This window comes from Callionymus lyra, chromosome 4 (genome assembly GCF_982586985.1).
Source record: "Callionymus lyra chromosome 4, fCalLyr1.hap1.1, whole genome shotgun sequence".
Classification (NCBI taxonomy): Eukaryota; Metazoa; Chordata; class Actinopteri; order Syngnathiformes; family Callionymidae; genus Callionymus; species Callionymus lyra.
Window position 1 is genome coordinate 24444965 of NC_141821.1, and position 15813 is coordinate 24460777.

Sequence of the window (15813 nt, forward strand, 5' to 3'; positions counted from 1 at the left end):
CGTTAAACTTGGCAGTTTAAAAAATCCTTCTCCTAAGCCTGCTTAAAAAATATTCTGATGAACTACATCATTGGAGCTTGTATGATTTAAACTTTCAGTAAGTCACCAGCAACCTCAAACCTCTCACCTTGTGTCCAACTGGCATGTATAAAGTTGAGCAGGCTTCACTGCAAAACACCTGCGGACACACAGACACACACACACACCGTTCAGTGTTTAGGTCAAACACCACCATGAGAACCACCCAATAGAAGTAAGTAAGTAATTCTAACCTGATTCTTGATGCTGCAGACTTTGTTGCCAAGAGCTCCTCCGCAGGTGTTACAGCTGGACGGGGGGTTGATCTTCACTGCTGTAGAAGAGGGAGAATAAAAGATGAAAGTCGGACAGAAGATCCCTGATCGCTGATGTTGACTGGTGTTACGAACCAGTTGTTGTTGAAGCTGCAGTTCCCTGTTGTCGGTTGGTGAGTGTTGGCTGCACACAAACGCATATAATATGGTTTTGGTTACAAAAAAACTTGCATACACTGGGACATCACCCACCTGCGAGGGAGGTTCTTGATGGTCAACACGGTCAGTCCTGCCTGGGACCTGAACTCTCAGGAGCTCTGCCACTGACGCCATGACAGCTGGAATGTTCTAAAAGAGTCAAAGATTCAAACATCAGGTTGTGCACAATTTATTGAATCACATTTAGATTCGACAAAGCTGTAAAGTTGGAATCATAATGATAGATTTGAACATCACTTGTTAGCAATTGTTAAACGAGAAGACGTAGAAACACAATTATGAACCGTTTCAAGTCTTAGATATGTGATCTGTCAACCGTGTATCGACTGGATGAAAACTGGAGGTGAGATGGTGTTCAGGGGATTGGCCTCCAATTAATGAAGCGTGAAAAGAGTAGAAATCGATTGTTGTATGTCTTGACTAAAAAACTACAAAACTAATGGTCATGAAATGTAAAAATACATCCCCTCTATATTACTACTCTAAATTGTTTTTAGATGGTCTATTTCATATTTTTTCTTCTGAATATAATAAAATACAATTCAATATGTTGTCAATGTTGTACATTTTTGTAATATTTTTATTATTTTATTAAGAGTTTTTAACTCTAAATGTATTACACAAATGGACACAGATTTCCAGTCACATATAGGTAACATTTCTATAATTTCACAATATCTATTATGACTATTTGTCAGTACATTTCTTCAAATTTTATATTCAAATCTACTTATCAACAACACTGTTGGACACCTAATGCATGTTATTCACAAAATTTGAAATTTACTTTATTGTAACCTCTTGGTTCGATAGTTTTTCTGTCATAATAATATGCAAGTTTTCAATTCATCTATAAAATAATTACAAATGGCAATATTGTGCACACAATCTTGGAGACCTAGTCCACATGTATTAGGAGTACGCTTACCTGAGCAGCAGCAGGGGTTAAGGTGATCGCTATTGTAACCTGCTCTGTGCTTGAGCAAGTGGAGGCCATATTTGGCTCCGTCTTTACTTCCTGCTTCACCGCTGCAGCTGCAAACACATATACACATACCTCAGAAAAGCGTCTTCTGTGTGGTCATTGAAGCTTTCAGAAGCTGGACTCACCCTTCCCATGGGCCAGAGGAATGAAGGGGATGGTGGGGGATGGACAGGGCGAGGGCGGCTCCAGCTTGATGAAGGACAGGTCAGGGTACCTGCTGATCTCCACGTCTGACAGGCTTTCGGGGGACGAAGATGGAACGTAACCTTCTGAAGTGCTGCCTCCTGGAGAGTCTTGTAGCCTGTAGGCACAGTGGGGGCAACATAGTCGGTCTATTAAGCCAGGGAAGGAGGATCTCATAACATATAAACATAGACATGTACACAAAAATACAACCATGGGTGTCCTTGTGTGTTTGTGTCTCCATGTTTGTGTGCATCTTGTGCATAGAAATGTGCATAGCCACATTTCCCTTTACCTGAGCTCCTCCTGATTGTTGTGGGGTGGAGTAGGAAGAGAAGCAGGGATGTCCACAGTCTTTGTAGAGCAACTCAAAGAGAGAAGTGCGATTTTGGTGTTTTCCACGCCGGAGACACAGGCATCTGAAACACAGGTCATGTGACTCTGCTCTGAGGAACACAAGGCACACCTTAGTTCCTCACCAGCCTGATCCTTCTGTCGTCTCTCGCTCAGCTGCTCCGTGGACACGAAACCGTTGAGCATCTTCTGCCGGACCTTGGTCTGTGGTGGAGACGCAGGTGGAGGTGTTGGTGGCAGTGAGGCAGGTGGGGTCGGAGGGTTACTGAGGTTGTTCTGCAAAGACACAAATGCCTGTGAGTGGAGTCTTTGATGACCACAACGATGCTGAAAAGGTCTGGACCTGGTAGATTAGCTTGGAGTAGAAGTCTGTTACTCCATCCAGACTGGCGTTTCCAAATGAACCTGCCAGTCTTGAGTCGTGGTCCAACTTCAAGGTCCCGTACGGCATGAAGAGGTTCAGGTGAGAACCTAGGACTGGCTCGACGAGGGGCAACACCGACAGCTGATGTGGACCAGAGGTCAGTGTTGAGGAGCCACGTTTGTTGGAGGGGCTCAGTTGTCGTCCCCGTTGAGGGTTGGGGTCTTCTCGCCGACTCTTCTTAAGGCGTGCTCGGTCTTCCCCAACCGGAGCTGCTCTCTTACAACGCTGCAGCTGCTCCCAGCCCCCGGAGTCGCCCACAAGACGGTCTTCATCCTCGGACCATTTGTTTTTTAGATGTCCCAGGTTATCGCGTTCAGGAACCTTTACACCCATTTTGCAGACTTCTGGGTCTGCTCGCTCCTGCTGCTTACAAAAGACACAACGTCAAAACACCAACTCAGTGGGATGGCTCTCAGAAAACAAACCTTGACTTCTGTCCGAATCCTGTCGAGGGGGATTTCCAGGCCCCCTAAAGTCACATTAGGCACATCTGAGGTGACATCTGAGCCACCCAGCCCTGGACTGTGGCTCCAACTAGTCTTGAGCAATGGGACGTGGGATGGACACTCTGAGGACGGTTTTTGTTCAAATCTTCCAGGTGAAGCACCTATGGGTGTCAGGGCACTGCTGGGAACCCTGGCCTGATCTCTGTCGGCTCTTGGGAGCTGGGGTCCTACTGGAAAACCATGTACAGAGAAGGGTGCTCCCTGTGGTCTGGGGGGGTTCTGGGTCAGCTGGTTTTTGAAGAGTTGGGCTTGCGTGCATTCCAAAGCGGTGCGAGCAGGTGGTAACTGCCGTCTGTCCACCTGGACGACAACAAGGTTAACTTCTTGTCTTAAGAATAATTGGTTATTAGACATGTGACCTGCCTGGAGAATCTGCTGCAATCGATCGCGCTCCAGCTGCTCAAGTCGCTCTCGCCGCTCACGCTCCTGGAAACCTTCACTGAAGGGGTTGTTGTCATCAAACTTGACCTGCTAGGGAAACATTGTCACACAGCGAAAATACACAAGTCCTCTCACCTGTCCAACATGTGACAGCTCACCTGTGGGGCGGGCCCTTCATCTACAGCAGTTTTGTGGTGGGGGTGTGTCAGGGGGGTCTTGGTGGGACAAAGCTGAGGATTTGCGGCTGACAAACTAGAGGGAGCATTGGTGATTAGAGCAGAAGGTCTCGGCTGCTCCAGACGTTCCATCAGCTCTGAATCATCCTTTTGCTGCCTACGGATCTGAGTCAGAACCAAAAAAATTCAACACCACAGAGTTTATTGTATATCTTGACTTAACTTAAAATATATGCTTTTTCGCTGACAATTATTGCACTTTATGCATTTCAATAATACAGATTAAAAAAAACTGATTGCTGAGTAATCATGAAGACACATGAGAAAGTCTTTGACAGATTATTGTGGATTTTAATGTAATAAAATTCAGGGTTGGAACCACCAGGCTTGATTTTCGCAAGAATGCTCTGTCAGAACCCTTCAGCTTATTCACAAATTTACAGGTTGCATTAAATTCAGATCTTTTAGTTATACCTCAAATATCTTTGAAAAGATTGTCATCTTGAATTCTCATCACACATGATCTATGTCATAATTGGTCTTTATCGTCAGTTATCTTCTAACTCATCATAAGTCTATATCATCAAATATCTTCATCAGCCAACTTCTTGATCATTAGTTGTCATCAGTGCGTCAGCATTATCATCATGATCATCAGCTGCAGCAGCAGCATCCTCATCAGAGTCACATTTACCTGCTCAAGCTGTTTCTGCAGTGTTCCCTGCTGCTCTGTGACGTAACGTAGCTGGGTGGTCTCCTCCTCAGCCAGAGCCCGCCCAGTCTTCTTCATTGCCCTCTGCTTGGCACAAAGAGCCTTCCTGGTCTTACGGTGTGCATTGATCTGTTCCTCTAGCAGGCGCTGCTGCATCAACAGAAGCTGCTGTGTATCCACCAACCACTGATGTCGCTGAGCCTCATCTAGAGGAACACCCATAGACAGACATGAAAAAAGTGTTTATTATTGCATGCATTGAACATCAGCACAACTCAACACGCAGCCATTAATTCTCCTCTAGTTCGTGGGGTATCAAAGCGGGATCTCGTAGGCACTTGTTCTGCCTTACTTTGACACATGCATGAAGACACTCACTGGCAAAGTCCAGGTTTCTGCTGGGGGAACAAGAAGGAAGACCAGCAGGAGGAACCATGGAGGGGCCTGTGGGGGAGTCCATAGGGGGACCTGTGGAGGGGCTGGAGCACAGCACAAGCGGGTTTTCGTCCTGTTGAAGAGGGTCGAGAAAAAAGTTAGGATAGTAAGGTTGAGTGGACACGGACCTTTAAGAGTTTTGTACCTGGAGCAGCACATTGGTCGTGGGGGAGGCTTTTAGACAGGGACCTTGCTGGACCCTAACAACAAAATGGACCGACAAGAGCTTTGAACAAACATCCACACTGGAGGACACAGGAGGCTGAGGACGAACTGCAAGTGAACATCACTCACCTGTTGATGATGGGGCTAAGGTTATTCTGGGTCATCACCTTGTTTATTCCTTTCAGTGCCACCATCTTGGCCTTCATTATCGGATCAAGGTCTGCAGAACAGAAGTAGAAAACATGAGGACACAGAAGCACCAGGCAGACAGATTATGACAAATATCCCTCAGATTACAGTCAGTTGTTAAGACCCTGGAAGTACCTGGGTCAGAGTACTGGGACTCAGTTGTGGACTTGTTCCGGATAAGGGACTGCATCTGCTGCAGCTGTTCCTTTCGCTCCTGGTCGAGAAGGTCCTGCAGGAGTAGCGGCTGCTCCTCTAAGAGCAGCATTTTGGATTTGATCTGATTCATGGCCTGGTCCTGAGACGACAGGGGGAGCCGGGTCTGAGGGGGAGTCTGGGGAGACGGGCCAAGCCGAGGCGAGAGGGAAGGGCCAAAGCTCCTCTGTTGCCCTGGTAACAAGCGAGTGATCAGCTTTTGTGCATTCATTAAGAGTATCCTCTAACTCTGATGAAGAATAACAAACCTCCGGGAGGCGGGGCAGAACTAGAGACTCCAGGCCCGAGTGTAGCCATGGAGCAAGAGGCCAGGTCCTGAATAAGGAGATTAAGTTACAAATGTTGGATTTCAAATCATTCCTGATCAAGAACAAGTGAGAGAATCATACCTGAGGTTCAGAGGCCCCTTTGGGACCAGGCAGCTGAGCACAAGAGGGCTGAGTTGAAGGTTCCTGGGCATGTACATCTTCTAATTTAACCTGTGTACTGAGCCAGGTTTGGTTGCCTGGCGTTCTTTTTTCCGAATCCAACGGCTCACCCAGGTCAAGCACCTCCTGCATGTCCAGCTCAGGGTCCGCGTAAGCAATCAGGTCAAACTTCCCATGGAGAAGGAAGTCGTCCAGATGGAGATCATGACCACCCAGATCCAGGTCCTTTCCTGTAACATAAAAATATGAGTTCTAGTCCTGCTGACCAGCAGAGAAACCTGATCCTACCGTCATCAGTGTCCAAGTTGAGGTTCAAGTCCACCAGGTCCTTGACCTCCACATCCTCCAGGTCCTTTACAGCAGAGTCTTCCATATGCTCCTCCAAACTCTGAGGACCATCAGGCTGCAGGTGGCGCTGCTGCTCAGCTGGCTCAATGCTGCTCATTAACACCATTTGCTGCCCCAGTGTTTCCTCAACACTGGACCCTTGTCCATGTCTGTGGGGGGGGCGAGGGGGTGTGAGGAGTCTGTGTCGAAGCTCAATATAAGGCTGGCCCAGAATCCGGTGATGTTGCGGGAGGCGGGGGACAAAAGCCTGGTGGCCTACTGGCGTGAGAAGACACGAGTCATTGCATGGGACCACAGTTTTCCCTGGTGTGCTTCTTAACTCACCTGGAAAGGTTTGCAGGTTAGCATTGGACGGGAGAGAAACATCGTTTGGGCTTTGTCTTCTGAGATTAATCTGGGCGTCAGCAAGCCCCTGGGCAGAAATGGCAGGCAGAGGAGGTCGTTTGAAGTCCTGGAGACCTACTGGGGGACAAGCCATAAACCTGCAGAGAGAATGAGCAAGAGAACTTGTAAGAAGCCCGGTCAAACAGATCCTACCAACGTGCACCAGACTCCAACTTCTTAAACACTGGTGCTTGAGACCAAGGGCCTCATGTATCAAGAGTGTGTACAAACAAAAACACTTCAACCGTGGTAATACTGAGATACCGAACATTTAATAAATGCACACATGTGTACTGCAATTTCATCAAATATATCAAAGTACCTACAAACATAAAAAAACATTTAATTCCCAACATTTGGGGCAAAAAGTAGCACTAAATGGTACCATGAGAGTTTTAATGAAATGGATGCCATCTCCGACGTGTGTGCGCATGTGTGTGTTTTAGTGTTTTGCACATATATGCATGTGTGTGTGTTACCTTGGTCCTGCTCTCTGAACCAGCACCAATGGATGATTCTGCTGGGGGCTCAGTGTCTCCATTGTCTGATGTTTTGCAGGCAAGGCTCCAGCTGCTAGGATAGGGGCTCTGACAGAGAAAGGGGGGCGCACCATGCCTGGATAAGGGGGAGGAGGACGCCCCAACACTGGAGTGGACGGGCTAGGAGAGTTGTTGAACCACAATCGGGGCAAGTTAGGTCCAACAGCAGGTCTAGACAATGACATCTCTGGACGGAGCGCACTCTTCTGCTGCTGCTGCCGCAGGAGAAGTTGACGGAGCCGCTGGCGCTGAGAGGAAGATATTAATTTATGAGTAGCCAACAAAACAAACGCCATCAGGACAATTATCGTACCTGCCTGAGTTTCTCCTCAGAGTCACCCAGCTGAGGCAGCAAACTCACCGGCCTCCCAGAGCCAGCTGGATCCTCCAACTGCCCTGGTGTTATTTGACTTGAAGCAAGACCTGCCAAGCCTGATAAAATGCTCTCCTCTGACAACCCAGCAGGCTTGAATGTCTGACTCAACTGGGGTCTGAGTAGCAAGTCGTTTCGCGGCTGTTGCCCTGGACGCTGCAACAACAAAAGTGTTAACTCCACATCTGCTGCCTCTCAAATGTCCATTAACACTCATCAGTAACAACATTGTTTTCCTTTTCATGTAAAATTCATAGAAATTACACATTGCTCAATAATGTGATCATTATTCCATGACTTATTTCTTGCTTTATTTATTCAATTATTTGAATAAAGTGTGGCCTAAAATGATATGATAGTGTGACAGTTTGGAACCAAGCGTATGAAGCGTGTGGGTGTGCATGCCTGTTACCTGAACAGGTTGGTCCAAGGATCGAGAGGGGTCACAGTGAGACGGAGTAGGGTCAAAGGTGTGGTCGCTGATTATTGAATTGCTAAGGTACCTAGAGTCGGGGCGAGAGGTTGCCATGGTAGGGGTGCTGCTCTGGGGTTCAGGAGAAAATGGAATAGGCAGTTTTGAATGTGGGATAGGATCCAGTTTTGGGGTCCCAGGCTGCTGTGTATAGGGGCTGTGATGGGGCGAGTCCAAACCGGATATTGGGCTGGACGGCTGCGAATGGCCAAGCTTGACTTCTGAAGGACCTCCCGACATAAAGATATCCTGCTGCAGAGGCGGCATGGGTGCCTTAAAGACTCCGCCTTGAAAGCTGGCTTCAGTTCTCAGTACTTGTCTGGATGGATGGTCAGGCGAGGGGCCTGAGGGCCATTCTCGGTGCAGTCTGTTCTGATGTCCTAGAGGGAAAGAACAAACAACATCAGAGGAGGAAGCTGAGCCGAGGGGGACAAGGACAGACAGATAAGTTACCTGTGGGAGAACATAGAGTCTGGGACAACTCATTGGTTTTGTTATCAGCGGTTTGAAGAGGAGAGCCCATAGGGGAGGAGGAAGGCAGAGGAGTTCCCCCTGACTTGAGGTAGGGATCCCAGGGGGAGGAGGGGCGTGAAGTTGGAGAGGAAAACATCTGGGGTGACGAAGGCGTGTGGTTGAGGGGGGAAGATGGGGACTGTGGCAAGGAGCAGCTAGAAAGCGGTGGCGCTTGTGGTCTGAGGAACATGTCATCTCCCGACCCAGGTGACTGCAAAAGGTGTGTTCTGAGGGAGGGAGAGGTGTCTCCGCTGGCCTGGTGCTGATTGGATGTGAGCTGATTATGTCGCTGATGCAGCTGCTCGTTCTTCACCTGCTCCAATTTTTGAGTTGCCTCAATCTTTGCCAACTGCTTGTTCTTCTGACGTTGGTGCTGCACATACAAGTTGAGAGACAGTTTACAAGAAGTGAAGAACCTCCACCAGCCCTCCCACAGCTTCTCTTCACTCCCCTTTCCAGTTGCTACCATTGTCCTTCAACGTACCACCATGGCACTGACTCACCTGTCTGAGCTTCCACTCTTGCTCTTGCTCCGATTCTTTTGGCCTCAGAGGATCCTTCAACATCAACTCTGTTTCAAGGCAAACTGGTTCGTAGGATCCTGGTGAAGGCAATGAAGCCATGTTTGGAAGACATTTAAGCGTCTCACTGCTCAGCTGCACCTTGTTGATGCGCTGCGCAGTCCTGTTGTCCCGAGCTTTTTGCTGCAGGTCAAAAGAAGTAAACAATGTCACGACAAAACATCACAACCCAACATCGGCGGTCATTTTACAGGACACTAACCACATAAGGGGCACGGTCCTTAGCACTGGCCTTCCTCCACAGTTTAGCAATCTGCTTTACCCTGCTGGACCAGTCTGAGGGACAAAATTGAGTTTAAGCAAGTGTTTGTACGTGTGTGTAAGTGCGAGAGAGCCCGAAAGTGAGAGAAATTCATTGAGAGTAATTGTGTGTTAGTACCAGGGTAGTGCTCCCTCAGTTGAGGGAAGTTGGTGTTGCAATACAGAACAGGAGCCACAGTGGCCAGGTCTCCCAGAACCTCCTCCTTCTCCCACTTCAAGGTACTTCTTTGCGCTGCTGTCATGCCGTCTGACTCCGGCTCACCGCACACAGGCCCTACAGCAGCTCCAGGAGACAACACTCTGCCAGGCATGTGCAGAGAAGTTCCCATCATGCCATTCACAGGGGGATGACGAGCTGCTATCACACATTGATTTTATTAGTATGAAGCTGCACAGTATATCAGCAAACGGGTGTGTGTGTACCTGTATGTAGGGAGTTTGGTTTTATGTCAGAAGTTGACGTTTGTTCCTTTCGAATGCTGTTTGGACTCAGTACCGCAGTCAAAACCTCCTCTATGTCTTTCCCCTCCAGCTCTGAAAAAACACACAGACACACTTAGTCACAGGGTCCGAGTGTGCAGGTGACAGGTGTGTTACCTGGGATGTTGTAGAGTTTACTGAGGATTTCTCCTGAAGAAGAAATTAGAAAAAAAAGAAGAAAAAAAATCAGCTGTGGAAGTTGGTCACAATGACAGACTCTATTTTGGGGTTTAAAACAGAACAGAAACTCACCCTCAGTCACCATTTTGTCGATTTCAGGGCTCAGAATAGCATCCAGGTTCTCATCTTGCACCATTCTCTGAACAAGTCCAGCATCAGAAGTCTGCTTTTCATGTGAAAAGTCAGTAGTCATGGATCCAGACTTTGTGACAGCTGAGACAAAAGAGAGAGTCATTACCTCAGATCTACAACCTGAGCTGCCATTCCTTACAGTTACTTTAAAAAAGTTACATTACTGGTTACTTCTTTTAACTCTGTGACTTTAAATTACTTTCAAAGTAACTAGTTGCTAGGGATATTTGAGTGAGTGTATAGGCCCGTGTGAGGTTGGATGCAGACAAAAGTTAAGAACAAATGTAATAAACAAAAAAAATTAAATAAATGAGTCATGTACTAATCACAATTTGTTGTGCGTTTGTGGCCAACACAGATTACTGATACCAATTTCTGCCCATTTTATTTATCCTAGGAATTTAAAACGTACAAATTATTTTACTATTATTCAAGTAAACCTAATAAACAACAACATTTAAAAACAATGTAAAAACTTACACCTTCAAGGGACAATTACAAACCATACAAATCCTAAATTAAACAACTTGAAAAATAAAAGTGCAGACAACAGTGAACCAACTAATCAATGTAAACGTCACCAAAACCATAATTTCTGTCTTATGGCTTGAGAGACAGAAAGTCTTTGTTGTCTGTGTGTGACCATTTTCATTGAAATGATACATTGTTCAATAATTGTGTTTTGCATTTAGCATTTAATATCATAGGTTCTTGTACGCACCATAGCAATCCCATTGTTATTAAATGCATAATAGGCGCGTGACAAAGAAGTGCAGACATTGTGTTGCTTAATTTAGGAATAATAACATAAACGTCTATTTATTATCATGTATGAATGAACTTAGCCTCTTGTAAAAAAAAAAAATCAACCAACATCGGACTTGAACCGTCAACCTTTCATGTAGTCACACTTCAGAAACAGCCCCATCACCCAAGTTACTCACCAAGCGATCCTTGCTTCCTGCTGGTCGCCAGGGCATGTGTATGTGGACTGGAGGAGTCTGGTCCCGACAGAGAGCGGGCCAAGCCTCCTTCACTAATCTTCCTCATCACTAGAAAGCTGCGGTCCAGCAGGTCCCGTCCAAAGAATGCATCCTGTGGGTGACAATCAACAGTTGGTGAGATCAAAGCAAATTGTGAGGGAGCCCAGGGTCCTAACTGAAGGATGTCAAATAGTTATTCAAAGGGATTTGATCAGTCAGTTGCATCACCTGCAGATAAGAAGGGAACATTTCCTCCAGTTTGGTTTTCTTCTTTCTGTATCTCTTCTTGGCTTTGTCCTGATCAGTTGTGTCTAGTGTCTCTATGGTCATGTCTGCAACAATCACAAAAATGAAAAGATGCCGGAATGTCTCGTTATGTCCCTTATCATCTACTCACCTTCTCTGGGACAAGACGGTACATTCGCACAGCCTTTAACACCGAACCTAAGACCTGACTTGCCCCCTCGTTGTCGCACCATGAAGCCCCCGATACCTGCAAGACACGACAACACAACACCTCAATGACTCAAACACATGCACACAGAACCTTCGAGGACATCTGACCCCACCATTGGGGAAACCTACATTCATGTAATGGTTTATAGAGGGAGTGAAATGCTCACTGGATGGTTCCCCCGATAAAAAAATGAAAATGAAATCATATTTTCTTTTTAAATTAAATAAATAATAAAAATAATTCCAAATTATATGTTTTACCTCGACATCTGGAACACATTATTTTATGCAAAGTTTGGGAATATTGGTTTTAAAAACCATACAAATATGATCAAAAAAGTGAATGACACATTTACAGTACAAATCATTATCTATGATTGATTTATCTTGTCTGCAATCTAAAAAAAATGTTGTCAAATCAAACATTGGTACACTTCTCAAAAGTCACTTTTGTGGAAATCAGTTATTTTTAGATAGAATTTCAAGTCGAAGCATGCATTATAGATTTATTACATCTAAACATGAACACCCAATGTTGTCCGCAATTGGAAAGGTGTGCCCAATCTCTCCTGAAAAATGTCCAAAAAACACACACACACCTGGTCTGTAGGGTCTTCTCTTCTTCTTGGTACCATCGGAGACCTCCATGTCCTTCGTGACATCATCGTTGTGGTGGTCACGTTCAGGACTGGAGTCAGATTTCATTTCACATTCGAAGTCACCTGAAAACAGATACAGTCGAGTAAATGTTTCTGAATACACGTATAACTCTGCATATGTGTGTTTGCTGACCACTGTGTTCAAGCTCAGTGGGAGTCTCAGGTTCTGCTGAAGTCTGAAGGACTGAGACACTGTTCTGGTTGATGATTCGAAGCTTAAGTTTGGGTTTAGACCTGCATAAAGGGTCAGGGAGGAAGAACGGAAAAGTTTAGACTGGTCCAGTCGGGTGAACTCAAGGGATTGTTTACCGTCTGTAGCGACGTGGCGACAACAGTGGCTCCACCAGAGACTGAAGATGAGACAGTCCAGACTCTGTCAGGCACACTCCATCCTGAGTATACGTCTTTATATCTGCGCATTCACACACAAACATTTATGTTTTAAGAAGCTTTGAAGACACTTGTCAAGGTCTCAAATTCAAAAACCTACCAAGATCTCTGATTCTGGGGAGGACCTGAGCCGTGTAGGAATCTGACCTACCTGTGAGAGACACAAATCAATGACTCAAATCCTTTGTTTCAAGAGTGTGTGTGTGTGAGTGTGTGAGTGTGTGTCTATGCCTACCAACTGGGCTGCGACTGGTGCACAGTGAGCAATTGAACCCGTCGTCAGCCGCTTCTTCCACTTGTTCTTCAGAAATGAAACCTTGGCATTCAGAGTGTAGCCACCTACAGACACTTTGTTTAACAACTGGAACCTGCAACTCTCTTATGTTTCAGCAAGTCTAGTCACCTGTTGCACTGCTGACACTGCAGGATCAGTTCATCCAGGATGTAGCGGCGCTGACAGATAGGGCAGCAGCTCAGACTGGCACACGGACCACAGTGGCTATAGTTGCTTTGCCAATCACAGCGCACACCCGGAGTGGTGTTACCACATTGTACACACCACACACACCTGCGGACAAAGGTGACACTGAAGATCTGTGGTGGATATGATCAGCTCAGGACTTACCACTTGCACTTCCAGGACCCTTTGGGGACAGTGTGCAGCGGTGGATCAAGGCAGTAGGTGTGGTAGCTGATGTCACAGTCATCACACAGCAACAGTCTGGCAGGGTCGCTCGACTTGCCGCATGCTTCACACACGGTGCACTCGAGACATCGCCAACCCTTGGTCAGGATGACGCGTGTGACCTAAACGACAGAAGGCGGTGAGAGCAGTGTAGAGCAGCAGGTGGTGAGCTGCACTCAGACCTTGACGTTGACGCAGTACGGATGGTAACATTGCCCACACTGAGAGCACGCCAGCAGACGACCCTCCGGCCCCTGGCCGAAGCTGCCGCACACCACACACATGTCCTACACAAAGACACACAACTGCTCAGTCTGAACCATGCGAATGTTAAAGGTGACGTTGGAGGAAAAGAGAAACCTGTTTGAGGGTGAAGTTGTCAGAGGTAGAGAACATCACAACCGTGTTGTGCATGGAGTTTTCCTCTTCCTCTTCCTCTTCCTCCTCCTCGTCCTCTTCTTCTTCCTCGTCCTCCTTCAGCTGCTGATACTCAGCCTCTCCACTCTACACACAAAACATGTCAGGCATTAGGGCGTACAAAATAACATTTTACTCATTTCAGAAGTCAAGATGTTTTTCTAAACCGGTGATGGGTTAATCAATAATAAAGATCTATTCTTACTCCTGGTGATAGCGTTGCATAATCCAGCGCCTTCATCCGGCTCCTTCCTCTTCCTCCTCGGACACCTCCTCCTCTGGTCCGCCTCCTGCCCGAGAATCCAGAACCTCGACCCTGCAAGATTTGGAAGAGTGGTTCAGTTGTAATAAAGAAGTTCAACCTGGATCATGTCGTTTTAATTAGTTAATTTTAAATATTTTATGCAGAATTTTTAAAGCCATTTTTTCCATAAATACATTTAATTTTATTTCTAATATTATCAATGGAATAAGATACAAGGCCAATAAAACCACCCAAATGAGTACCCCTTTACCACCCACACCTTACACTGTAATAACTCTCAGTTTCATTAAAAAAAGCATTCTGTCTATTCAACCAGTGTGTCCCTAATGAACTGCATAAAAGCTGTGCAAATAGCATAGAAGTAATTTGAACTTTGAACGTTTTCCAGTTCAATGCAATAACATTTGGTAAGAATCCATTTCAATAACTGGTGGAGATCTGGTGCGAACACACTGACAGAAATAAAATAAAATCAACAAAACGTTGAGCAAAATTTTGAGAAGAAAATGAAAATGTCTTTTCACAAACTAATCCTCTAATCAACATAAAAACCACAAGGGAGGAATAAATGCACAATTTGTTAGAGGATACGCAAAATAATCATCTGCGATGAAACCAAACAATTGTAGGTTCTAATATTTGTGTCCACCTGAAATCAAAAGGAAGCAGAGAGAAACTCCATAAATCCTACATAAATGAATCAATCATTGAAGAGATGCCCGAGGCCTGTCTTTAAGACCGCAATCATGGCCTTAAGGAATGGATGAAAGATCTTTAGTAATCCTAGCTAAACAATTTTCCCAAAGGAGATCTCCAGAGGGATCAGTAAAATGTATCCATCCATCTATCCATCTCATGTGTGGCCAGTCAATGTGACTTAAGAAATAAACCGCACTTGCTCAGCCACTTTGTCATGCAGTTCATCCATCCCTCTGCATTTTCCCCTTATTGTTCACCCCTGTACTATCCCTAAACATATTAACTTCCTGCCAGTATTTACCTGCATTACAAAACAAACAACACAGACAGTTTTGTATCAAAATAAAAAAAATCATGACTACAATTTGCTCATGTAACATCATACGTATAGGTTACATATTTGGCCTGCAATATAATGTATCTATTGAACTATTTAAAAGGAAGCCTGTGCAAAATACAAGGTTAAGGATACATTGGAATTTAAATTGACTTAACCAATTTCTCACTCGAAATATACAACAGAACCAGGTGCCATTTTCAGTAATACATTTAAAAACAGATGATGGGTATATGGGAATTGAATTGAGTGATTTAGCGGGTGTTAAGCATGTTCTAATAAGCCTTAAGCCTTCTCATAAGCCCAGTGTTTTGGTTTCAGTTAAAAATTATCAATGCAGATCTCAGTTTGAAGATTTGGTGCTGAATAAAGATAGAATTTTAGAGGAAGTTGGACTGCATCATTTTCTATATTCATCCAAGATGGAGCTTCTAAAAAATAATTTCTGGCACTATCAAGTTGAGAAACGCAGAGATAAAAAGGAAATCCACCTTGATGATTAAGTTAATACAAGAGAGAAATCCATGACCATTTACCTTTCCAAGCAAAATTGTTGAAATGTTTCCTTGTCAAAGAAAAAAAATAAAGGTAGGACCACATGCAAAATGTACAGAGATGTCCGTAAAATAATTTATATAACATTAACCTGATCAATAATAATAGTCAAGTTATTCCAAGACCTGACCCATGATAAATTTGGCTGAAATTGTAGTTATCCGATCTGTGTATAACCAGCCACTTGAGATATTTCTCCCAAAACACATTTTAATCAGATTTCAATCCTACCACTTTATCCAAAGCTTTTTCAGCATCTAATGATATAATGGCATAGTCCGCTGAATTTTTTCTTAAGTGTAATGTATTTAACAAACTACATGGAATATGATATGATTTTCTATAAAGCATAAATCCATTCTGATCAGGCACAATTCGATTTGGAATATGATATTCAATTCTTTTGTCCAGTGCTTTGCACAATATTATGTGTATCACATG

General features: G+C 45.0%; 1 protein-coding gene across 2 annotated transcripts in view; it reads right to left on the reverse strand.

Moving 5' to 3' along the window:
• Positions 1–15813, reverse strand: part of LOC148082173 (histone-lysine N-methyltransferase 2C-like) — a 35639-nt gene that overhangs the window by 4837 nt on the left and 14989 nt on the right. The window contains exons 13-56 of one of the 2 annotated variants that reach the window (XM_087789288.1): positions 13722–13832; positions 13460–13603; positions 13282–13386; positions 13040–13221; positions 12818–12982; positions 12650–12753; positions 12515–12565; positions 12334–12436; positions 12158–12258; positions 11965–12087; positions 11307–11402; positions 11138–11241; positions 10871–11021; positions 9867–10007; positions 9732–9764; positions 9558–9668; positions 9253–9492; positions 9076–9149; positions 8796–8996; positions 8233–8665; positions 7720–8159; positions 7248–7463; positions 6875–7182; positions 6336–6493; positions 5952–6269; positions 5625–5893; positions 5484–5550; positions 5158–5409; positions 4963–5053; positions 4814–4868; positions 4609–4741; positions 4216–4448; positions 3504–3686; positions 3328–3435; positions 2884–3264; positions 2378–2821; positions 2160–2310; positions 1976–2099; positions 1623–1798; positions 1441–1547; positions 546–641; positions 429–477; positions 273–352; positions 128–178 (exon numbers count right to left, since the gene is read on the reverse strand). In XM_087789288.1, the coding sequence (XP_087645414.1) occupies positions 128–178; positions 273–352; positions 429–477; positions 546–641; positions 1441–1547; positions 1623–1798; positions 1976–2099; positions 2160–2310; positions 2378–2821; positions 2884–3264; positions 3328–3435; positions 3504–3686; positions 4216–4448; positions 4609–4741; positions 4814–4868; positions 4963–5053; positions 5158–5409; positions 5484–5550; positions 5625–5893; positions 5952–6269; positions 6336–6493; positions 6875–7182; positions 7248–7463; positions 7720–8159; positions 8233–8665; positions 8796–8996; positions 9076–9149; positions 9253–9492; positions 9558–9668; positions 9732–9764; positions 9867–10007; positions 10871–11021; positions 11138–11241; positions 11307–11402; positions 11965–12087; positions 12158–12258; positions 12334–12436; positions 12515–12565; positions 12650–12753; positions 12818–12982; positions 13040–13221; positions 13282–13386; positions 13460–13603; positions 13722–13832 (7263 nt within the window). Of the gene's footprint in view, positions 1–127; positions 179–272; positions 353–428; positions 478–545; positions 642–1440; positions 1548–1622; positions 1799–1975; positions 2311–2377; positions 2822–2883; positions 3265–3327; positions 3436–3503; positions 3687–4215; positions 4449–4608; positions 4742–4813; positions 4869–4962; positions 5054–5157; positions 5410–5483; positions 5551–5624; positions 5894–5951; positions 6270–6335; positions 6494–6874; positions 7183–7247; positions 7464–7719; positions 8160–8232; positions 8666–8795; positions 8997–9075; positions 9150–9252; positions 9493–9557; positions 9669–9731; positions 9765–9866; positions 10008–10870; positions 11022–11137; positions 11242–11306; positions 11403–11964; positions 12088–12157; positions 12259–12333; positions 12437–12514; positions 12566–12649; positions 12754–12817; positions 12983–13039; positions 13222–13281; positions 13387–13459; positions 13604–13721; positions 13833–15813 lie in introns of both variants that reach the window. The other variant, XM_087789287.1, reaches the window with a different exon arrangement.